The sequence below is a fragment of the Leptinotarsa decemlineata genome, unplaced genomic scaffold, assembly GCF_025532065.1.
Source record: "Leptinotarsa decemlineata unplaced genomic scaffold, Ldec_3_MD MMD2_P_RNA_scaffold_5, whole genome shotgun sequence".
NCBI classification, from domain to species: domain Eukaryota; kingdom Metazoa; phylum Arthropoda; class Insecta; order Coleoptera; family Chrysomelidae; genus Leptinotarsa; species Leptinotarsa decemlineata.
In genome coordinates, this window is record NW_027412532.1 from 6,514,623 (window position 1) to 6,539,994 (window position 25,372).

General features: G+C 37.3%; 2 protein-coding genes across 2 annotated transcripts in view; one reads left to right on the forward strand and one right to left on the reverse strand.

The window, feature by feature from the left end:
* LOC111508778 (coiled-coil domain-containing protein AGAP005037) overlaps positions 1-25,372 on the reverse strand; it is a 407,581-nt gene that overhangs the window by 100,496 nt on the left and 281,713 nt on the right.
* On the forward strand, positions 5,340-23,232 carry LOC111510196 (nicotinamidase). The gene is made up of 5 exons (XM_023166092.2): positions 5,340-5,495; positions 8,816-9,002; positions 14,483-14,854; positions 19,704-19,872; positions 22,351-23,232. Exons 1-5 carry the CDS (start codon positions 5,407-5,409, stop codon positions 22,584-22,586), a joined length of 1,053 nt encoding a protein of 350 aa, XP_023021860.1. The 5' UTR covers positions 5,340-5,406; the 3' UTR covers positions 22,587-23,232.

Sequence of the window (25,372 nt, forward strand, 5' to 3'; positions counted from 1 at the left end):
TATTGGATCAGGAGTTGTGGAGTTGAGAAGCTCTCGCTCCTGAACTAAATTTACAGGAAGGTCAGTTGGAGTCGAGAACTCGACATCCATCTCCTCTGTAGATTCGCTCCTGAACAGAATGTATAGGGAGGTCAGTTGGAGTCGTAAACTCGACATCCATCTCCTCTGTAGATTCGCTCCTGAACTGAATTTACAGGAAGGTCAGTTGGAGTCGTAAACTCGATATCTATCTCCTCTGTAGATTCGTTACTGATATAAATTTACAGGGAGGTTAGTTGGAGTCGTAAAATCGACATCCATCTCCTCTATAGACTCAACGTCAGAAAGAATGTTTGAGTTTACTCTGTCCGTAAAAGTCCTACGAGTAGCTAGGGAAAGAAGGTCAATCACGGCAGAGACCCGCATCACCGTGACAAGGCGCTGCTACGACGAGAGGGCGCCTGGTATCTCGAAGGTTCCGTAGAGACAGCTGATAGACTCAGAGTCATTCATCCTTTCGGCACAGATACACATACCTTAGGATCAAGCCATGGTTGGGATGCCATTTAGTTAGGGAATAACAGAACCACAAGTGATTCTGTCATTCCCGTATCCAGCGGGGTTACGTGGAAGCAGGCATCCGATGGCCGGTTTGCTCAACCCCCACATCCCAAGCCAAATCACTCGCCAAAAACCGCATGCACAGTGGTTCAGGAAGTGAAAGATGAACAAGGACAGCCAACTTCCATATCAAAATTAACTGTTCAGTTGGTGAAGCTTTTCAAATGTCAATATCAAGCGAGTTACAAATTGTCAAATTCGAAGAAGAATTCTTGAACTGGTAAAAGCATTGTGAAGTCAGGTGCAGTTTCAAAAACTGACCTGGAGCTTCGGACTGGCAACTTTTGGTGAGTTTTGTTTGAGAAGTCCTTATCTAATGTTTATTATTTGTATATTTCAAAATTACTTTCATTTCCTGAATGAGGAAACAACTTGCAGGAAACAACCTTCGTTGATTACTGGAGTATTCCAGGCTGCAAAAACAGTTTCAGATATCAGGCGAAATCTACCGAGACTGGCTTGTTTCAAGGCAATTATACATTTTTCGAACTATGTTACCAAACAAATGTTAGATTACAGTAGGAATGATCTTCATTGTCTCACAGACCTACTTACCGGTCAGTGTCTCTGAATCATCACATGAAAAGATTTCGGAAGAGAGTGTGTAGCGACTCTGTTTGTAAGATGATGAAACAAAGCACATACTTTGTGCATGCCCCGCCACGAATCTAACAGTATTTGCTGTTTCTCTCTTGCCATATGATATGATAGATTATTCACCAAATAATCAGGTCAGATGGTAAGAGTACGGCTCTGCCGAATTCTAAAAACATGATTCGGTCTTCAGCGGGGCAGGCACAAAGTATATGCTCTGCTGTTTCATATTTTTCTAAGCACAGGTGACACACACTGTCTTCCGACAGTCCAAGTCTCTGCACGTGATGATTCAAATGACAGTGACCTGTAAGAAGGCCTGTTAGACATCGTAGTTCATCCCTATTGTAGTCCAACAACTGTTTGGTATCAAGCACCGAATGATGAATAAACGCCATGTAGTGAGTTAATCCTGGAAGGTTCTGACAGAAGTCTATAAATCTTCTTGCCATCCAGGTGTTCAATCTTTGTTTGGCAAAGCCTAAAGCGATGCCAGTGACAGGACCTAGTCCGATGGTGCTTGCAGCACCCTCCTTCGCAACGAAGTCAGCAGCCTCATTGCCTTCCAGGCTAGTATGGCCAGGAATTGGCAATTTGCTGAACGTACCTAGAGATTATCCTCAATCTGATTTTCGAACAAAAAAGTTTATGGAAAATATCTAGATGCTGGTTGTATTTGAAAACATAAATAGTTAAATGAATGAATAATATCCGGGGTTACCTCCTCTGAAACCGACTCTACGTTTACGAAACACCCTCATTGTGATGTGACCCTGTATTTTCAGTTCAAGTTTCCATGTTCACAGCCGTCATAGTGTGATAAAACGAAAATGTATCGCCTCGTAAATAATTCTGTCCTACCTATTTTTAATCGAAGTTTCAATTTGAACATTCACGTATGCGATAAGACAAGTATGTGGTGCATGACCCGACAGTTGGATTGCTGTTTTTGCGGTATTCCCCTTTTCCATACGGTCGTAACAGGCCGCGAACAACGCGGCGAGCGCTGTTGCCACATTGCAAGTTTTACCAGAAAAACTGAATTCAATGAACTGAGACATCTATGAATTATCGAAGTATTTACAATAAATCCAAAACAAGCTTCCAATCACCAGAAATGCAATACTTTTCTCGACACGCGTTTACACAACTAAGTTTACGTCTTCAGGAGATGAAAAAAAGTGTTTGTTTTGGATTTATTATAGGGCAGACGTTTCAGTTTTGCCTTTTATTTCAGTATTCACCCTAGTTTGGAGAATGAAATATATCCTTGAAGAAATTCCAGAGCACTGAACATTGAAAAACATAATTTACGTCTGCGCTAACGTTTCGCGATTTTATTCAACGCTTCTTTTAAGATTCGGCGTGAATCAGCACTGAGTACCATGTGAACGGAAGCTAAGAGGGAGGTATAAGTTAGTGAAGATAGGAAGAAAGTTACGTTTCATATATTACTGTAGGAGCAAGAGAGAGACGTGCTAGCACACATCTACGGTCGAGTAGACACTGAAGAATTAGGAGGAAAGTATCACACGTTGCCACTAATTTTAGTAGGAGATTTCAATGTTAATTTCGCGTTCGAAGATGGACAACTCTTGGTGAACTTTCCTTGAGATAAATCAGGACGAATGAATAATAACCGAAATCAGCCTACCACAAGACATGAAACAACAATCCATGCAGTTTTCTCTAGATATATTTTTAATTTTCATTCGAAAATATTATGTATCTTATTTCTCATACCATAAGCCTATTGTCTTGGTCTCACAATCAACCACAGTGATTACTGATGTATCCGATGAAGAAAATAATAAATTAAAATAAAAAATCTTTTATCTGTCAATTTATTTCTTGTACTACAACGATGAAAATGAAAACAACAATAAAAATTAATTGGCGCTCCGGGGCGACTTCATTGATTCCAGTGGCGCTTTTGCTTTTTCAGCTGCAGGAAAACCCGGAAAGACCTGCAGCACCACATCATCTGAAGATCTTGATCTGCCAGTGTCCTCTCTCTCATAAAACAAAATGTAGGGTATCTCCAGAGACTCCAATAGCTTCAATACATCGCCAGAACACTTCGTGACACGACTATCGTCAAACTTAAACCAGTCCGTTTCGTCTTTGACCAAGGCGTAATAATGACCAAATCCAACGCCAGAACCACAGTGAACAATGACTGTATGAATATAATAATATTGGTCTACTAGATTGAAATGTTCATCTATTTCGAACCTTCCAAAGAGTTTCTTGCTTCCGTCAGAGGTTGAGTCTTGTTTGAAGATCATCAGTGTTATTATTAGATTGACTGGTGCCTCAGATATACTTGTTTCCTTATAAAAGTCAGTTAGTTTGGCGCATGTTTGGCAATAAAGTCGATCATCACCTGTTGAAAATTCCATTTTCAGATGATTCAACAATAACCTTTGCACGGACTGGTTAATAGTCATATTAGTAAACGCTGGGTGAAGTTCCAGAAATTCACAAAGTTGTGAACATTCACTACCAAGTAAACAAGTGGGTATTTTTCCAGCAAAAGATTTACACACACAAGACGAGATGGACTCTATGGAATCATTCATTCCAGAGCGGTAGGACTATTGATTTTGTTATTGTTTTGCTCACGAAGAGTATTCAACAAGAAACCCAAGGATTCGGAACAATCCTCTTGTTGTCCTAACGAGTATCTAGTGGACTTCAAAGACTCCAGACTCCAGGAAATTGGTTGGAGAGAAAGATGATGCATTCTTACGAAACTGCAGCTGCATGAACAAGTGTTTGAGTTTGATGAATAAGTAGGAAACATTCCCGTTCTCGTTCATCATTAAAACCACATTCTTGAAATTCTTTGTCATGAACAACACTTGTAAAATGCTATTAATGTCACAAGTGTTTCCTAAATTATCCAATCCAATTTTCTCCTCCTCTAGATTTTCAGGACAACTCTGTACTGTTTCGTAAGGAAGAACATGTTTCACAGAGTCTCCATAAGAACCATTTCTCAAGCTACGATCAATCCTTCCAAGTGAAGAAGGATTTCGTAGAGAGATCGATCCGGCTCTTGCTTCATGAAGCTCTTCCACTGAAAGGCAACCAGAACTACGAGGACTGCAACTCATATTTGGGGGCAAGAATGACCTGAGTCCATTGAAAAAGAAGAAGGTGTATCAATCACTTGTGAAATAACCTTGATACGAGACTGATGAATATCCATATTCTCGGCTTGTTTCGAAGAGATTTCAGTTCCGTAGTGAAATTAGGGCAATGGATGATCTCGTCAAAATTGGGTGAAGGAGGAATTGTTCCAAGGACCGAAGCAGCATTGCCACGTTGAATAGCAATACTAATTATTTCTATCAAAAAAGAGGTAAAGCGCTGATCTTTCGTTGCTTGGCCTATTCTTCTTTCAAGTTCATGAACGAATAACAGACACCAAAAGTTTCAACCGCTACTGGATGGAACAGATAGTTGTTACCAAGATTGTGATATTTTTTTCTTTTCAATTTCTCGCCAGACAATGCTGCGGTTCCAGCAGACTTCGAACTTCCGGCTAGATGGGAAGCCGCGATCGTATCAACGCAAGTGAAGTCCCATACCACAAGTTTACCGTATTTTCATGGTATGAGAGACATACCATCTGGTCGTTTACCGTCATCTCGACTGGTACCTAAGGGTTCCAGAATTGCAGGAACATCCACTGACAACATAGCTCGTTTCAATATGTTGTTCACTTAGTGATGTCGAGATATACGCCCTGCACTTCTCCTGCAACTTCAACCATGTGTACCTTTCTCATCAACCATACTACCGCAAAAACAAGTATGAGGCACACAAATAGATGAACCCATCCTAAGTCCTACTGCTATTCTGAAAGATTCATCGTCTAATAGTGTTCCAAAATGGTCATTTATCAATGAAAACCTATATCAAATTCAGATATTTGTAGAAAAGTATTATATGTATATACATGTGTATATTGTACAATCACTCATGAAATATAAAGAGACTCCATACCAAACCAGAGATGAACTTTCATTTTAGCCACCACACACAAAAAACATTCCCGAGTGTTACGTCATAGTCCTCACTACTTCAACGATATCCATATCCTGCCAAAACCTTGGCGGACGTGGCAACACCGCCAACGATATCGACTAGGTTCGCATAAAATACTTGGCGCTTGGTCCGTAGTTTCCCCTCAGCTGCAGCGTCATGGCTAGCACAAATTTCATTGATTTTGTGTGTAATCCTGATTCCACGTGCACTATGGACGCATGCTTCATGGCGTTTGACAAGAATTGGTAAATACTACTGTTTACTTATTACGTAGTTCATTTTTCAACATTCTTGTTCGAAGGTAACAAAACACAAGTTCAACACCATGCAGTTTTTATAGACAAAATTGAAAATTTTTGCCTGAGGAAGTACCTGAATAGTCGAAACATGTTTTTATACTCAATTTTCAACGAACTGTCTTTTGTTACTTTCTGTTGTAAATTTTTCTCAAATACTTGTATTGTATACTTGTATATAAAACTATGAAGTATTGTAGATGTCCATTTCCAAATGTTTTGTTGGTGTAGATGTTTCTGAATCATATTTTGTGCGTGTTATTACCTCGGAGATCCGATAATAATCAGTTCATCACACAAAATACCCGGCATGTGAACTACGAGCAAACAAAATGAACTACTACAAATGAATATAGAGACACATCCTTAAAATCCAATAAGTAAAAAAATATGTATTATTTCATGATAAAAACTTATGGTGTGTAGTCCATACTAATTCTTATCATGTTCCCAAAATATGGGAGCTGGATTCATTTCACAACAAGATAATGCCAGGCCATACGTAGCCAGGGTCGTGAGAAATTTCCTACAGGAGCACAATGTTAATGTCATGAAATGGCCAACTAATAGTCCGGATTTAAATCCTATCAAGCAGCTCTGGGATGAATTGAAAAGACGTTTGAAGGATCATCAACCCTTCCAAAATCTGAACCAAGTTGCAGATGCTCTTTTGACGATTTACAAGCAGTTACCACAACAAATAATTAGAAATTTGGTAGAAAGCATGCCTCGTCGTTGTGCCGAACTTCTTAGAGCCAGGGGTGGACGTACTCACTATTAGTGTACAATTTTCTCAATTTTTTTCTGAAATAAATTTTCTAATCGTATTACCAAACAGCATTTTGAAAGTTCAAGTTTGTAAGTTAAATTTAATAAAGACACCTATAAACTATTTTATAAATATAAAAGTTTGACCAAATAATACATATTTTTTTACTTATTGCATTTTAAGGACATACCTCTATATTCATTTTGGGTAGTTTATTTATTCGTATTATCTGTTTACTTTCGTTCAGAATACGTGCACATCAAAAATAAATCGTTTGTTTGAAGGTGATTGACAATGTTTCATGATGAATTTCACTAGTTCGGACTTCCATTGTCTACTATATAAAATGATTTGAAATCCCTGAAACAACTAAAAAAGAATAATTAAGAATGAATAGCTGAAAATAACAATTATATTAAGCAAAAATAAACCTGAAATGAAATAATAGTGAAATATACTACAAGTAAAAATATAACAATTGAATAAATAAAAATAAAGGAATGAAAAAAGAAAATAATAAAAAGTGTAGAGATTCCAAGTCACGTTAGTTCACGACGTTTCGATTGTTAGTATCTACAATCGTCTTCGGGTGATGATCATTTTATATAGTGGACAACGGAAGTCCGAACTAGTGAAAAAATAAATCGGCTATTTCTGCGACTCATTTTTATAACAGATGCATGTGGTGAAAAGATGGAGGAACTCTATGAACAGGACCTTTTGTGAAAGTCTCTATACACATAGGAATTGTATTTCTAATGATATTGCTGATGAACCAGGAAGAAAAAAATCAGTTTTTTGTTTCTCATTTGACGATACTTCTGACGCGGTCCTTCGGATAGAAGGTGATGATTCATCACCCCCCAAAATTGATAGAGGATTGAGGTGGGTAAATGATATCAAAGGAAAGGAACAGCTGCTTGAGATCCTTTTTTCAAACGGTTCTAATTCATTTGTTCGGATCAAGTATACAAATTGAAGTTTGACCCCCTTCCTGTTGACATATTGATCTGATATTTGGTACACATATTTAGTTTATATGACAATACATTTCAATGAATTCTGTATCATTGTAAATCCAATATGGCCGCAGCTACAAAATGGCGGATTACATATGAGAAGCAAATGACAAGGGCTTGACTAGTATTATAGTAGTACACTATGAAAAAGATGCAAATCCAATATAATCTATACATATAACATATAACTAACGGGATACAAGCTTGGATCTCCCACCTAAGTCAAGATTTTATATCGTGTCGAGGACTGTGTGGCGTTAGGATTTTGCGACCTAGCGCTGGACATTCACAACTCTCACTATTCCTCTATTTACAGCGGGCAATATCATGTGAAAATTCCAGATATGAATTAAAACCTTTCTTGTCCAACTTTCGACCCTGATCTGACACCTGTCGATTTTTATTTTGAGAAATTAACCTTTTGTACAAATTTTCAAGTTTGTTACTTCCAATTTTTCGGCATAGTACAATCCAACTCTTGAATTTCAAGTGGACCTAAGAAACAAATGATGGCTATCAAAGGCTATCAATGTCTCTTTCAAATTTTGTACTTAATTCAGTATGAAATAATGTTATAAGTTAATGACAAGTCAATATCAACTGTCAACAAAAATTATTGCAATTCGATTTTTTCCAAACGGAAGGTCATCATTTCTAAGAAGTTGTTAGACCTAAAAAAGGGCACTAATGAAAATGAGTACAATTCAAAAGTTTAATCACTAACTCTTCACTCTAACTAGTGTTCAAAATAGTAATTCTCCTACTTCCATGTAGAAGTAGACATTTCGCACTTTCTGAAACATTCAGCAGTGATGCGTTGACGTGAAACATCTGAAGTTGCTGTTTCAGTTTGTGTTCAATTGACCACATGAAGAATCTAACAGATACAAATCGGGTGATTCTGCGGGTAACTCCGCTGACCCTATTCAACCAAACTATTTAGCAGGTGAAAAATCAAATTTAAGAATGTTTGTCATTTTCTATGAAGGAGAATGTCAGTGTCCGGAATGTTGATGATTCATCACTCCTCTTTTCAATGGAAATTATCAAGATTTGTGTATATTACATGCGCCAAATTCAAAGCTACATTGTGAACAATCAAATTTTTTCCTAAACTCCAACTGAATCGACCTTATTCGGTTCTTATTTATTAGATTCCAATGAGAAATCCAATGTTTTAATGTTATCTGATGACAAACATCTTGTTAACAAATATGTATTATACGGCTTTAACAGAAGTATACTCCAAAGAAAGTATAAATATTTCCGATTGCGTGACTCATATCAATTTCGATGAGAATTCATAATGGAGTAGTCTTCCTTACTCTCGAATCCTGGGCGATACCTTTGACACCGTATCTTTTAAGAGGTAGTGCGTAGATTCTATTTTGCCATTCGAGTCATTGAATTCACTTTGTGGGAAATATTTTTCTCTTGTAATTTGTTAAAAATCAATAAACTCTACTATCGATCTGTTTCAGTGATGGAAAACTAAATTTGGATGAATTCAGGGTTCTTTGTCAAGCCTTATTCAGGAACAATAGCGGCGTGACCTACGAACTCAAAGACTATGAGTTGCGAGATATCTTTACGATTTTTGATAGCAATCATGACGACTTTATTGATAGAGATGAATTCACCTATTGCTGGAACAACTGGATCAAAGTGGTAAGATTGTCAAAATCCTGAAACTATTGAATTTTTGTGTTTTGTTGATACTAAAAACCATTCGGTGAAATTCAGAATCTTTTTTTTAAAGCAGTAGTCTTTGGATGGCCAACACTTTTCTGAATATAATTTCCATTAGTTATATGCATTTGAGAGAAATACAGAAGTAGATCATACTACTGTAGTGGACTTGAGAACACGTGATAGAAATGGGCAATTACTTCACTGATAGCCAGGAAATCCCCTGTTGCTGGAATAACTGGATTTGAATGAAAGACTCATGTTTACATCTCTATGACTTTCAGAAGATTTGTTTTATTGTATTAAAAAATCTTATGGTGAAATTCAAAATCATTCCAAGACACCAATATGTCTTGGCACAATCATGTTGCTGGAATTGAAAAGGCTGCTTCCGAAAAGCTTGAAACACTGTTCCGAACCAGAAAACTATACACACCTCAACAACCTTTGATGCTTCATAAAGCTCAGATCAGACCTTCTTTGGAGTATTGTTCTCACGCCCAAACATACCCTGAAGTTTCTGGATTCCATTCAAAAAAGAGTCATCCGCCTGATTGGAGACGCGATCACGGTAACCTTGATATCCTGGAACATCGAAGAAAGGTTGGAGTTTTGTCTCTTTTCTATAGATACTTTCATGGGAGGTGTTGGGAGTGACGGCACATTTAATTCCACCAAGAGCAATACATATCAGAAATACGCGACGGACTGTGACTGCTCATCGTTTCATAGTTTTGAGGTTCAACTCAGTACATCTAGAACTCCATTGTTTGAAAACTCTTTCATATGGACAACTGTGTTTATGAGGAATAAACTTTCTGAGAACGTTTTTCCAAATGGATTTAATCTCCAACGATTCAAATCCAATGTGAATCGCTTATTTCGCACAGAAGATTTTCCTGTAGTGCTTGTGTTTTGTTCTAAAAAAATCCTATTTGGGAGCAGATGTCCTATGTCGCTGTTAGTCTGAAATAATCAACATAGACTGTGTTTTCACTGCCTTAGTCGTTATTAAAAAACCCACAATTCATTTATTGATTCTCCTGTTCGGAGAAACGATATAAATGAAATATACTCAAGATACAGAGACTAGAATCCACAGCTCAGACGAGATGGTGAGATCAGCAGGATATCGTAGAAACAGAATCAAGTGCTTCAAAAATAGACCTGAATGGAAAATATAGATTCTGTTACAGTTAGAATGTACTGCTACAGGTATGTAGGCATGAAGTTCCATAGATAAATGGAAAGTAAAGTATACGATCTCCAGAATATTGTTTAGGAAACGTTTCAGGAAATCACAGAAGATCCATATTGAATGAGTACGAAAGCTTCTGAAATTAGATTTTCATTATTTGCGGACCATTTACCGCCTTTCAGCAGCAACAATTTTTTTTTTATGAATCCATTGAGGTGATTTTAGGAAATATTATATTGCAGTAGAAGTGATTGGCAGTCTGTTAGTGCTCCGGCTTGTATACCTTTTTCTTTGGTTTATATTCATGCAAAATTCTCGTTGTTGAAGTGTCCCATTGCTCATCTGCAAATCTACCAATGCACCAAAGGTGAGCACGTAATTTCACTTCGTTATTGGGCAAATTAGTTATTTCCGAGATAACTCAACATCATCTAAAACCATTCCAAACTAGACAAAAAATCGAATTCCTATGGTCCTGAACAAAAAGGTAGAACGTGGCCCAAAATCATCAATATTAGCTTGCTGTAAACATAATGACTAACGTTACACCTGATAAGTCTAAGGATCCCTCTTTGGCTGATATCTTAAATTTTCTTAAAGGTCTCGATAGGAAATTTGAAAAAACCCAGGAAACACTAGCTGAATTGAAAAAGGATGCGTTAACCAGAAAATATCGTTTCTAGAGGAGGAAAACGCTCATCAGAAGAAAGAGATACAATCACTGGATTGCAGAATTCGTCGAAATAACCTAGTGGTGTTTGGCATCCAACTCGAGGATAAACTAGAAGCACTTACTCTACTAACTAGCCTACTAAAAATACAAATTGAACTGCATGACTTGAATACCTTATTCACATTCACAAACAAAGATAATAGGAAGGCATTGAAAGTTGAATTGCTGGAAAACGTGGAAAAACGTGGAGATACTTCGAAATACTCATAAACTGAAGAACAAAAACATTTTTGTAGCTAATGACTCGAGCTCTGAAGACCAGCTTGTCCATAGATCACTGAGGAAACATCTCAATACCGCCAAAGAAAACGGAATAAAAGTGACTATACGGAATAATCTACTGGTCATCAATAAAAACACCTATTTTTTAACAGACTTGGAAACCAAACCTGAGGTTTTGCGTAGCGAAAAGCCCTCAGTGGACATCTACCAAACGAAACCTCAGACTTAGAGCCCATTTCACCCGGACTAATTTCACTAAACAAGATAAATAAGCGGTTGATAGTGCTTTTCCGCCTTTTTTTGTAACACTTGTATCGATTCATTAATTTCATTTTATTTTCTCACTTGTGAATTAGATTGATTTCATTGCATTATTATTATTATTATTATTTTCTCTGCTGAATCAAAGTTCAATGTCTAAATCTTTCAGTTTTGCTCACTTGAATGTGAGATCTCTGTTCACTGAGTTCGATCAACTAAATGATTCTCCTGCCTAGTGAATTCAGATCCTACACGTGGAAAAACTTAAAAAAAAACTCAAAGAGCATTTATTTGAGTAGTTCACTTTTCTCATGCTGACCGTGGCTCATGCGTTCACATAAACGATTTGGTGACTAATATTTTCTTGAAATTGTCTGTATGTACTGTAATTTTGTTTTATTAATTTCAAATTTCATTTTTTCTCGAAGGTTGAGTTGAAAAACAGCTTTGCTGACACTCCGCCTATTCACCTTTTTTATTTCTTTTTTTTTGTGTAATCTGTATGTTCTTACTTCAGGTGAATAAAGACGTTTTATCATTATTATTATTATTATAAAATTACCATTAACATATAAAAATAACGGAGGAATTCCAAGCCAGATGTTAGACCGCACTACCTGAAGGTCTACTTGTCTACAAAAGACATAAACTCAGCTCTATGGTTGGACGGTGATTTGGCGCAGTGATAGTGTGCATATTCAAAAGTGGCATTTGATACCAGTTTGCTAGAGAAATGTTGCAGGAAATACCTGCTCAGATAAAGAAGATGACAATTCTTTTGACATATCGATATTAATTTAATACAAGAATCATCCCATGTATCTACCTAGGACTTCACATCAGGAGCATAACTGAACTCTTTGAAACCCCCATGATATGACATATTAATTTCTCAAAGTGATATATTTCACATATCTATTATTATTATCAGTAGTTCGTTCGAAAGGTCCCGCCCCGAGAGTAGCTTACGTAACTCTTCGACCCAGTTTGATCAAACTTCATAATTAAGGTTTCTATTTGGCGTCCGACCTTTGATGTTTAATTACTTTGTCTGATATAACTTTGGGGTGAATCGGTTTTTGTGCTTCAATTCAAAATGCTAAAGGTCAAAATCGATACATTCGCACCAAAACTAACGACCCAAATACCACTTAAGTAGCGGTACAAGGAAAAAACAATATACTCGGTTCGTAAAGGAGCCAGAACGAAAAAATAGTTTGCCAACTTCTGCTTCAATCAATATGCGCTGCCGTGATTCGGAATTATTTTTCATTCTCTGGTGATTACATGTATAGGATGGTTTTATTTGGAGTAAGCCTTGAACTCGACGTGATGAACAGAGTTATTTTGGCGTCTTTCAGAACATACAGTTCTGAAGTTAAATCAATCTTGGATGGAAACATTGCAGTTGTGGATGCTCCAATTTATTATCTCTGATACATTTCATCTTTCAGAATTATAAATAGAAATCCTTCAAACCTTCCGAGGGTCGCCCAGGGTGATCCTAACAAGATTGCATCCTTTGATTCCATCCCATCTCTTTAGGGATTGAGTATGGGTGTAACATTTGGCTAGTTCCGCAATTGTCGAAGTCATCAGGCCGTAGGGTCATAAAATTCTCAGTCCAGCCGTTTCCTTGGCTGAAAAGTCGGCAATGCGATTACCTTCACTCCTGTCGTGCTCTTTAACCCACCCCAGGATAATGTTATTATCTATCGAGGCTTTGGCTGAATCTTGGTGATACTTCAGTTGTCTGTTCAAGGCTAATAGGGTTTGTCTGATGTCAGTGCAGATTGTTATGTTTTTTGCCAGAAATTTCTTTCCTGGTTATTTCTTTTGTGGCGATAGAGATACCAGCCAGTGCTGTTTGGACCACGCTTGTATTTTTTCCCATTCCCCACCAAATCCTCAGGCTTAGTGATCTGGAGTACATTCTACGTCCTGAGCCTTCTTAGATGTTATTTCTATGTTCTGAAATTACTCAATACTTCCCAGAAACATGGATATTGATATCTAAAAAATTTTTTCAGGGGGAGAAAAAGCAGTTAACGATGTTGACGACTTTATGAAATCGCAATAGAGTTGGAATACTTTCATGGATGATAGTTCTCGAAGATCTATTTTATTTTTTCATCGCCTGTTCATCCTACCAAAATAATAATCAGTTTTTCAGTATGAATGTGTACACAGTATTTTTTGAGTAAGCACTCTTTCAGATCAATCACGAAGACCTGCAACATCTCGGTTCTGCGACCAATAATATCTTCCATACATTCAATCTAGTCGACACTTGGAATGCTGAAGTTGTTAATACGTTCCCAAAGAGAACTTGCTTGATTTCACAGGACTTCTCACTTAATACTTGACCTTGTGCACCCCCAAAGCGATTGTTCTGCAGTTTAGTTAGTACTGTAACTGAGAAGCGTCAACTGTTATTACCTGTACTGCCCTTCTTACAGAGATGACAACTCAGCTGACAGTTCCTTGCAAGAAGCCAGATTTTTGAGCAGCCCTACAGACTGTTCAGCTTTCTTTAGCACTAGTCTGAATCATTGTCGAAATTTCTTCATAAAGTAGCTCTTCGAGGGGTTGCAGAAAGGTCCGGTCTAGATAAAGAACTGGCATCTCTTTTTGCGAAGGTACCACCTTACTCATTTTCATGAGTTTGCTATTGACATGGCCCAGATCAACGTTAGTTGATTGATTAAATTTTGGTGTTGTTACTTTCATGATAACCCTTGAAACTTCACCAGTTACAATAATTATATGTCAGTCAGACACAAATTCATGCTGGCAATACGTCCCTAGGTTTTGACACTGATTTCGCAGATATAAGATCTAGAATCTTCGTGTTGGTTAATCTGGAAGACAATCATTGATGTTTCTTTTGTTCTTCGTTAGACAACCATGTAATGATGTATTATAGCAATTCTGAAACACGTAGAAACCGCCAAATAATAGATCACGTTGTTAAGAAAGTAGTTGTTTATTTTTCGTCACTATACCACTGAGGCATAGTGAGACACAGTATCACTTCTGTTACAGATCGTACGCCCAATCTCGGCCATCCTCATCATCGATGTCCAGAACGACTTCATCTGTGGCACTCTGGATATCAGTAAATGTCCAGCGAAACAAAATGCCGAAGAAGTTATCCAACCAATCAACAGTTTGCTGGATACTCTGGAGTTCGACGCTATTTTCTATTCGTACGATTGGCACCCAAGCGATCACGTGTCGTTCTTGGACAACATCAATTTGAGAAAGCTGCACGAATCGAGTCCGAAGAAAGACCCCGAGACAGTTCAGTTATATGACACGGTGGTTTTTGAAGGGGAGCCCCCCGTGACGCAAAGGATGTGGCCGAGACATTGTGTTCAGAATACTTGGGGCAGTGAGCTACACAAAGATCTCAAGGTAATCATTCAAATATAGAAATATATCAAAAATATATCGAAACAGAAACACGTATAAGGTAAATTTGAAACTGATGAACGTGGCGAGGTGCTACCGCTTCTTTCGCACAGGCACCGCTCTAACAACGTTTTGAGAATTTTTGTGAAGTGCTTGTGTTTTGCTCTCAAAAAAAAGACCTGAGGTAAACTACCACTTCCCAACTCCTGGCATGGCATTGCTAGTATTGTTCATTTTTCTCAGTAGGTTCTCAATATTCACAGATCATTTTTTGTTTTTTTATAGTCGTTCCATTTTGTAGCTCAGGGCAAAACTTGAAAGAGGTGGACACTGATGAAAATTTGAGAATGAAGTATAAGGTGACCGGAAAAATATTGTTTTTGCAAAATACTGGTCAAATAATGATTCTTGTAAGAATTCTGTAGACAAATAGCATTACGAGAGTGGTCTGAAAAGTTTCCGACCTCAACATGAACATAAGTTAAGTTAGGTTCAAAGTGAGTGAGTCGATTCGACCCTCCACCGCAACTCTCAAGGGTTACTGTTATTGTGGCTCACAACAATTCACACTCGACCAAATTAGTTTGTATGGTGAGTGGTCTTTCAGGTCAGATGGTAAGAGTACGGCTCTGCCGAACTCTAAAAACCTGATTCGGTACCCAGCGGGGCAGGCACAAATTACGTGCTCTGCTGATTCATCATTGTCCAAACAGAGGTGACACACACTGTATTCCGACTGTCCGAGTCTCTGCATATGACGATTCAAATAAGAGTGACCTGTGTGAAAGCCTATTAGACATCATAATTCATCCTTAGTACTGTCAATGTGGTTTTGAGGTTTTGTGGACTGTAATTGAATCAAATGGCACCACATTCACTACTAACGCTCTATTGCGAAAACTAACAAAATATAAAATAAGAAATGTGTTCACTGTAAAGATTGTATATTGCAAGTTGTCTTTGCCTTGGAGTGTTGAGATGACAAAGGGACCCTTCAGCAGGTAGCGGGGTGTTTAGCGCCCTGTTCTTCGGTGTTGACAATATTCAACATAGCCCCCGCCTTGAAAGAACCACCTTCTTCCAATGAAAAACTATCTGCTTTGGGAAAAACACAGATTTTGGAAAAGGCTCGTCGCAAGAGGCCTACCTTGGTCCGGATCCTGGCCACTCTAGAACTACCATCTCTTCCAGGATGCACGATTCGTCCGAGAGCCCTTTGAATGGAGGGAGATCGTCATCCTTGATTACGACCAAGTCATCCTTCTTTAGTGCCTCTTGGTTGGTTCTCCACTTGATACGAACTTGGAGCTAGCATACATACTCCGAGGACCAGCGCTTCCAGAAATGCTGTTGGATCTGCTGAATTCGCTCATAGTGTTTCAACCGGTTGTTACTATAGCACTTCCCGTTAACATATCATCAACATAAAAATGGTGCTTAGTCACCTCAGCCGCCGCGGCATCCCCACATTCAACCCCTAACTGATAGAGACAGCGTATGGCTAAGAAGGCAACAAAGGAAGTGCCGTAAGTGACTCTCATTAATTCGTAGGTATATGCTGGATTTTCAGGATGCTCTCGCCAAAAAATCATTTGCAGAGATCTCTGAGTAGGGTCGACTAGGCACATGCGATACATTTTCTCAATATCACTCGCAACCACGAAATTGTGTTTCCTATAGAGAAGTAGAATCGAGAACAAATTCGACTGAATAGTCGGCTCGACTAATTGCAGGTCATTTAATGAATATGCGCTTGTGGTTAAACAAGAATAATCGAAAACCACCCTGAGCTTAGTTGAAAGGCTGGCTTCTTTGATGACTCCGTGATGTGGCATATAGTAGACGTTTTTGCGTTATCAGGTTCAGTGACCTTCACCATATGTCCAAGTGCACGATATTCATCAATGAATTTCCTATACTGATCGCCAAAGGTATGAAGATTTTGCAATTTCCGCTCTAGCCTCAGGGTTAAGGGTTTTATATTTTGAGTTAAAATAAAACCCTTAACGAACAAACAGATTTGTGTAGGTCTCCACTTTTGAATTTATAAAGATGACAACGCAATTAATCACAGTTTGAAGTTTATGTAGTTGGTATTAATGAATGTAGGTATATTTCTCATTACCTACTCTCGGATATATATACTCCGACTTTTTAGCCGCTTCCTTGGCTAAAAAGTCACCAATGCGATTACCTTTAATCCTGTTCATTTTTGATGTATTTTCTCATCAATGAAAAATAATGTGATTATTTCAAAGTCAATAAAAACTGCAAAGGAACTGTAAACAAGAAATCAACGAACAATTTTATATGCATGTCACGTACACAACTAAACTTCAACTTCTCGAAGCATATCTGCCAAAGAGCTATCTATAATGATACTCCGGAGCGTTCGGAAATATCTAAAATGGTTTTATGAGGAACGACAAACTCCATCCAGAAACTTCCGCTATCTCATATTTTCCACAAAAGAAATTTCGCAGCGCCGACTTTCTTTAACTTCTGCAATCGTGAATCGACAAATCACCCCAAAACTCACATATGCGAGGATACAAGTCATCCTCAAACTCCCGGGACGCCAGACAAAGGAGTGATGGCTGAAGAAGTTCATAATCTTGAAAGTTAAATTAGTTTCGAACGTCGCGTGGATTCATATAATAGATACCTTAATCCAGTTTGTGAGTTTGTTGAGGAGTCGTCGTAAACTTCACGAGCGGCAATAAATTTCTTGCAGCAAGTTACATTGATTTCGTGTAATACATAACAAATAGCGGCGACGAGTTTGAACTTCAGGTTTGTTGAGTTAACGGTGTCATGTACTTCACGTTTCCAGGAGTAGTTAACAAGAAAGTTAGAAGGGTATTCAAACGATACGATGTACACTGGAGTTTTCACTTGTAACTTATTAGTTCTCCGTTCCATCTCTCACATAAATTCCTTTGCAGCTAATGTCTCTGATTAATACGAAATAGAAGGGTATTATCTTCACCAGAAGAAGCTCATGTTCAAAGCACCAAGACAAGTAATATGAAGGCTGAAAACTAACAAAGCTACTAGACGCTAGATGAGTTTCTATTGTTTCAAGTTGGAATCGGCGAGATTTCCCATGGCTCCTTGGTGGTTTATTGTATCAAACAAAGAAGAACCTAAGTGAAGTGAGACAAGGTAGTACATCGACTTCCCAAAGCACAAGTTGAACATGTGATGAGAAAACTCCGTAATAGTTAAGCAGGAAAATCTGAAGGTGACTTTCAAGAACCACGAGGCATTTGCCCTCTGAAAATGGCCCCTCAGAAGCCAAGGAGTACTGGTCGATTAGCAGTGTATCGTTATTCTTCTCATGAAAATCAATTTTCTTTCTTGAAGACAGACCACAAGCACTACAGAAGAATCCTTGAGATTCTCCAAGAGCGGTGCCTGTGCGAAAATGGCGATTCACGTTGGATTTGAATCTCTGGAGATTGGATCCATTTGGAAAAAACGTTTTCAGGAAGTTTATTTCATATAAACGCAGTTCTCCAAATGGAAGAGTTCTTGAACAGGGAAGTTCGAGTTGTGATGAGTTAAACCTCAAAACGATGAGCAGCCACAGTCCTTCGCGTATTTCTGATATGTACCGCTCTTGGTGGAATCAATTGTGCCAAGTCACTTGAACACTTTACGCGAAAGTATCTACACAAGTGAGACAGATCCCCAACCTTCGCCTTGGATTAAAAATAAATATTGTAGAGGATTACATTCTCTGCATCTTTTATTTGAAAACATTTTTTATTTTCGAAATAGATCGCAGAGATGGCGCAGTGTTTAACTATTCAGGTGATTTTTGTTTCCTTCACAGCCAAATTACCTTCAATAAACTCTGTATAGATTCCATTTCCACTTTCCATTAACAAGGTATACAGTTTTCCATCGTGCATAATTTGTGTGGTCATAGACCTAAAACTATGTCCACATTTGATTGATTTTTATCACGTCATGAAACAAAAATGTGTTGAGCCCAGAACATGGGCTGACGTAAGCATGGAATTTTCAATTGAGTCTGTGGCAAGAACTGAGGCAAAAACACGTTTCACCAAGAGTCAGGTGGAATTTTAGAACGCCATAATCAAGATCAACCAGCATGTTTCATTCTGAAAAACTGGAATAACTGTTCAAGTGCTGTACTTGAAGCGGGGGCTAACAATTTCTATCCATACTTATGATTGGAAGAGAAATGAAATTACTGCTAGTCATTGAGTCATTAAATCATTAAGTCGGCACGCATTCTTTATGTACATGCTGAATTCATTTGCTTTTTTTGAGGTTGAACATTTGAACATATTGATGCTCTGATATCTGCCGGTATTTCTATTATTATCGTTTACTTCAATTATTGTTCCTGAGATGGTGTTTTCAAGATATTTTGATACTCTTAAATAGTACCACTCACAATCCCACTTGATTTTCCCTGTCGATAGTGTTGAGTCTCCCATGAAAAAACAGAAGTGCCCTTCTTTCCATAGACATAACTCAATATCATATTCGTACATATACTGTCCGTAATCATTGAACATATTGATGCTCTGATATCTGCCGGTATTTCTATTATTATCGTTTACTTCAATTATTGTTCCTGAGATGGTGTTTTCAAGATATTTTGATACTCTTAAATGGTACCACTCACAATCCCACTTGATTTTCCCTGTCGATAGTGTTGAGTCTCCCATGAAAAAACAGAAGTGCCCTTCTTTCCATAGACATAACTCAATATCATATTCGTACATATACTGTCCGTAATCATTTCAAACTGTTCTAACTATTCTAATGTGACTTTTTTCAGTAAATCATATTAAACGATTTATTTGGTTTCCAGGTAGTGGAAAATGCGACAAAAATTTATAAAGGTACGAATCCCGAAGTTGATTCCTACTCAGCGTTCTGGGACAATTCCAAATTGACAGATACAAAACTAGCATATCAACTGAAGATGCGGAACATCACCGATGTGTACGTTTGTGGAGTGGCGTATGACGTTTGTGTCGGTAAGTTAAACTTCTGATATACGGAACAAAGTCGCAAAATAACCAGTGAAGTATTTTGAAAATTGAGAAATCCGGTTTTTGAGGTTTTGATAGTGGTGAGCACGCAAAAAAGAATTGCATTTATGACATATGTGATTATATGCGCATGAATAATAATTGTTATGTCATAAAAAGGCAAAGTCAGCAATATCCTCAATGAAGTTATTCAAAATGCAATCTTTCACATCGAAACTGTAATGCAATTATACTGCGCAGTATTGCGAATCAATCCACTGCAGATAAAGAAGAAATCGCACCAGAGAGGCTCCATGTTGTGCCGCCAGGTGTTTTTTTGCATAACTGAATGACTGTTGATGGTGGAAAAATACCATGTACAATGAATCAGTACGATATATTTTCTACTGCTTTTTGTATGAATGTACTATTTTAGTAACCAAAATCTACTGTCGAGCAAGAAAATGACCTGGTAACCTGGTCGTGCTAGTATGACTCGACTTCATAATTTACAAAACGTATCAAAAGTAATTATAACTTATTTAGCAACTTGATTCAATTCAACAGCGGTACACATTTTACTGAGTCTGTTAATTAGATATGGTTTCTGTTCTATATGGATATTAATCTGAATATTCACATAGAATATCAATAATAAACTGCACTAAATTGAGCGAGATTTATTGATAACTTTCAACATGACTGATCTACAAGTCGACCACCGTCATGGGTCGGGAATCGAGGTACAAACATATAATAAATATGGTTTAAAAATTTAAAAAACACGCTGTTAAAGAACTTTGAACTAAAGAGTAAAAACTATTTTTTTAAATAAGATTAAAACAATAACGAACGAAAAATACTAATATTATTGTGAAAAAAGTGACGGACGCTTCATATGTGAACTTTTGGGATCAATCAGCCGTATATTATTTAGAAAAAATTACCATTGATATTTTCCGATTCCGGAGAGGGAGTCTGAAAATCAGCTACCAAGCCCAAGAAAGGCAGCAGGCGCGCAAATAAGGCAACAGACGGGCGTGTTGATAAAAAAAAATACGTACAGCGCCGTCTGCCAGCGAATAGATCAAGCAATAATGTCGATATATCAAGTAGGTTACGTAGAGCGTCATTAGCTCGCGAATAGATCAAACAATAATGTCTATAATTCAGTCAAATACAGATCCCGAGCTTGAGAGAAACAAACAAACATACATACATACAGGTAAAGCTAATATAAAGAGTGTAAAAAGAGAGCTAGTTTTTATACCAATATATGGAGTCCCGATACAGGGTGATACAAATACACATATATAACAGTTTCATTCAACATTTATTCAAGATTCCAAAAATATGCCTTCATTGCAAACATTAAAAATGCTGAGTCATCTTCGGAATCTCACGCAAGGTCACTTTCTACGCCAATACCTCAGTACCATCGTAAATATTATATACTTAGTGTAATACTTTGCCACTCATTATGACTTGATGATACATTTGAGTTGAGTCCCTTATATACCCTGTTTGCTTTAAGGCATTATAAGGCATGAAAATTGTGTCCTCGGGAATCGATGAAGTTGACGAAGGCAGTTTTTGCTTGACCGTTTTTGCGGAGAGTCATCAAAGTGTTAACAAGAAATCTGTGGAGTATGGTGAATGAGGCAGAACTTTGACGATTATAAAACGTGTTGATTTATAAAACGTGCGGACGCGTGTTGTCGTGGAGCAGGATCAGATCTCTTTTGTTGACCAGTGCTCACTGCTGCTGACACAATTTTCGGTACATTTCGTCGATTTCCTCACAAAAAAACTCTGCTGTGGCCCGGTTGCAGAAAGTTATAGTGAATAACACCAGCCGCTGACCACCATAGACTAACCATGGTCTTTTTTTGTTGAGTTTTCGTCTAATGGAAGTGCCTGAGTGGCTCATCAATGTCCAAACATTGTTCTGAATGTCTCCTGTTGTCTAGTTTTTCATCACACGTGATGATCCGATCCAAAAAAGGATCGTTTTGGTGGCGCAAAGGCGAAAAAGAAAATACTTCGCCTTGACAATTTCTGTCGATCTTTCAAATCGTGGGGCAACCAGTTTTCGAGCTTTTTGACTTTTCCAATACGTTTTAAACCATCAAAAACCACAAGGACGCTGACGCCCAGTTTCTTCAGCTACAGCTACAGCTCATGACATTGAAATGGAAAATACTGAAACAAGCTATTAGGTACAAATTATTTGATAGAGGTTCTTGGTATTTCTCTTCAGCATGTTTTCACCCTCTAGATGAAGATGTCCAAGATATTGTCCTTACTCGTCCATGGGTTGCATTATTGAAGCTTCAAAACTGACAGGACAAAATTCCTGTGTTAGGTTTCGAAATATATTTGCATACTGCTCTAGATATCAGTCTTTATGAAAAAGTATCTTTTGAAGAACTACACGATCATGAAAATGAATCAGTAATTATAACATTGATTTCGTTGTTTCAGGCGCAACCGCAATTGATGCCATCTCCAGTGGCTTCCGTACCATCTTGCTTGATGACTGCTGTAGAGGAGTGGATTTGCTAGATATCGAAAAAACGAAGAATACTGTGATAAAGAACCATGGGGTAGTTGTCAACTCGAACCGTGTAAAGAATATGGTCGAGGGCAATGATCGAAGACCGGAGCTTGGATATAAATTAGCATTAAATCTAAAAGAACAAAAACAGAATTCTGTTTAGGAATATGCAACAGTACTTAAATGATTAAGAACAGTGTCTGACATTTGGCTTTTGTTTATAGCTTTGTGATAATTCATGTATTTTGAAATTAGGTTCCAGAGATGTACTTATAGAGTAAGTGTTGATTAGATTGTTATTATGCGGTTGAATTTCGCATTCGCTCCTAATGCTTCCTCTTCAATTCCTAGAAATAGTAGAGTAGCTGTACAGAATCCACTGTGGCCATGAGTTTATTTAATCAGGACACAAAATAGTCACTGTGAATAAGATCGAAGGCTAACAATATCCTAATGTATCAATGAAATCATTGTATTCAAATCAATATCACCTGTTTGATACCAGTATGACGTTAGACTATGATATTCAACTAATGATAAGGTCTTGATTAAAACTTGAAATTTTATGTACAACAGAATATTTACATGCTATATGATCTCAGAGAATACTTGTTTTGGAATAAGATGTCTGAAATGTTCTGCTCTTATGGTTTTTTTGATACCTTTTGACTAGATACATTTTGAAAAGGTAGAAATAAACTTGAAATGATGTATTATTTCGATGACAAATTATTATATATAGTAAACTGATCTTAAATGGGTACTTATATTCTGATAAAAGCATTCAATATAAAGAATTATGAGAGCGACATTGTTTTTTATTATTTTTGATATTTCACGTCAAAATTCCTTTCATTTGCTCTAATACATTAATTTCAATATATCATAATGATGAATCTGTTGAACAATTTACATTCATTCTCTTCGCTTTGTCGTTTGTATTTACTTTATAATGCAGATGTTAAATGTTGCCTTCCCTATCTTATCTTTTGAAGGGGTCAAGGTAGTGTTTCTATCAACACTGTTTTACTTTTGAAAATTGAATCAGCCGAGCCTCAAATTTCATTATTGTCCAGAAGTTAATGGGTAATACTTGGAACAGTATATATTGGAATAAAATTTAGTGCGTAATGCGTTAAATTAATATAATGCAGTTGAATTGTCAGGAACGGTTGATTCGAATTCCAGAAAAGAAAGAGTGATGAAAAGATAACTGAAATGTTAATATAGTGAGGAAACTCAAAAACTCCCATTCATATGAAAAAAAATAATACATCCTCTCGGTGCAAAAAGAACTGGAAATAATACATTCTTACGTAAATTTTGTCCGAATTTCGATATTGAATTACTGTAATGAACAACACGACGATACTTTGTCATTATTCTGTAGCATCTTGATAGATATATTGAAAAAGCTTCCGCTCCAGATACTCTTTTTATGAAAATCAGTGCGGTTGATTTATGAATGAAATCATATGCGCGTCTACTATACCGCGAGTATAAGATTTCAGAGTTGTCAACTGGGTGACTCAAGGTGTCATTTACAAAACAAATAATTCAGTTTCTAGATGTGACAATGTTAACTCAACTGAATTGTTGGTCTTTCGAATAGATACCCAATGGGTTCGGCAGAATCTACACAGATTGTTCAGAAATTCTGAAACTTGTAGTGAATTTCACATCTTCTCAGAGAACAATATAATCTGATCTCTCTTTGAATATTCGTGGCCTTCTGGGAACTTTTGCCATACTTATAAATGGCTTCTTCCTCATCTGATAGGAGTTTCTCGAATACTCGTATGTCGACAAAATCATCAATCATAATATCTAACTTATGGAAAATATAGTAAGAGAAAAAAGTAACGCATCCAATCACCAACACACTGAGAGAAACCATTTGAATATTTCAAATCCATACCAATTCCCACATTGTAGGATAATAACATTTTCATACCTCTCTCTACCTCTCACAACATGAATAAATTTTACCTACATCATTCTTCGACATGTCACCGACTGTGGACAGTAATATTTATTAACATTTCCGTGGATAATACGCATGCCCAACCCGATCTGTAGTCCACCTTCTGCTCCATCCATCATGAGGGTTGATCCAAAAATTCTCCTTTGATCAGAATCTGTTATCTTTTCAGCTGTCAAATCTTTTCAGTTGTCGAATCCATAGTTTAAACTCAAATCGTAATTGAAACTTTACCTATAAAACAAGCCCTATCAATCGTTACCCTGTAACATGTTCCAAGGTACAGAATGCGTTGTGCTCCAAAAACAGGAGGGTTTATATCCTATGAAAATAACGGCCAACAAAAATTCCCTTCATCGTAAAACACTCATCAATAACTACTCTATCCAAACGAGGTGTCAAATGAAAATATTTACTTCTAGAGGATTCTTCCGAATTCTTGGGGTTCTTGTTGAATACTCCTCGTGAGCAAAAAAATAGCAGAATCAGTTCTCCTGACCGCTCTGGATTGAATGATTCAGTACACTTTATCTCGCCTTGTGTTTGTGAATCTTTTGTTAAAAAAATCCTCCCTTGTTTACTTTGTAGTAAATGTTCAAGAAGTATCAAAAACGTATGTGAATTTCTGGAACTTCAACTAGCGTTTCCTAGTATGACTAATAACCAGTCCATGCAAAGCTTATTGTTAAATCATCTGAAAATGGAACTTTCAACAGGTGATGATCGACTGTATTGTCAAACATGCGCCAAACTAACTAAATGTTATAAGAAAGCAAGTATAACTGATGAAGACGATGAAGTTTTTTAATGTGTCTTTGTTTTCGTTTATTTTTGTACCTATGTTGTCTGTTATACATTATTTTTAACGTTTCTCAACATAGATAAACTAATGTTTGAGCCCCAATGATGGGTTTCAGTCCGAAATGTTGGCAAAAACTAAATTGTTCATCTACGAAGAATTTTTGATC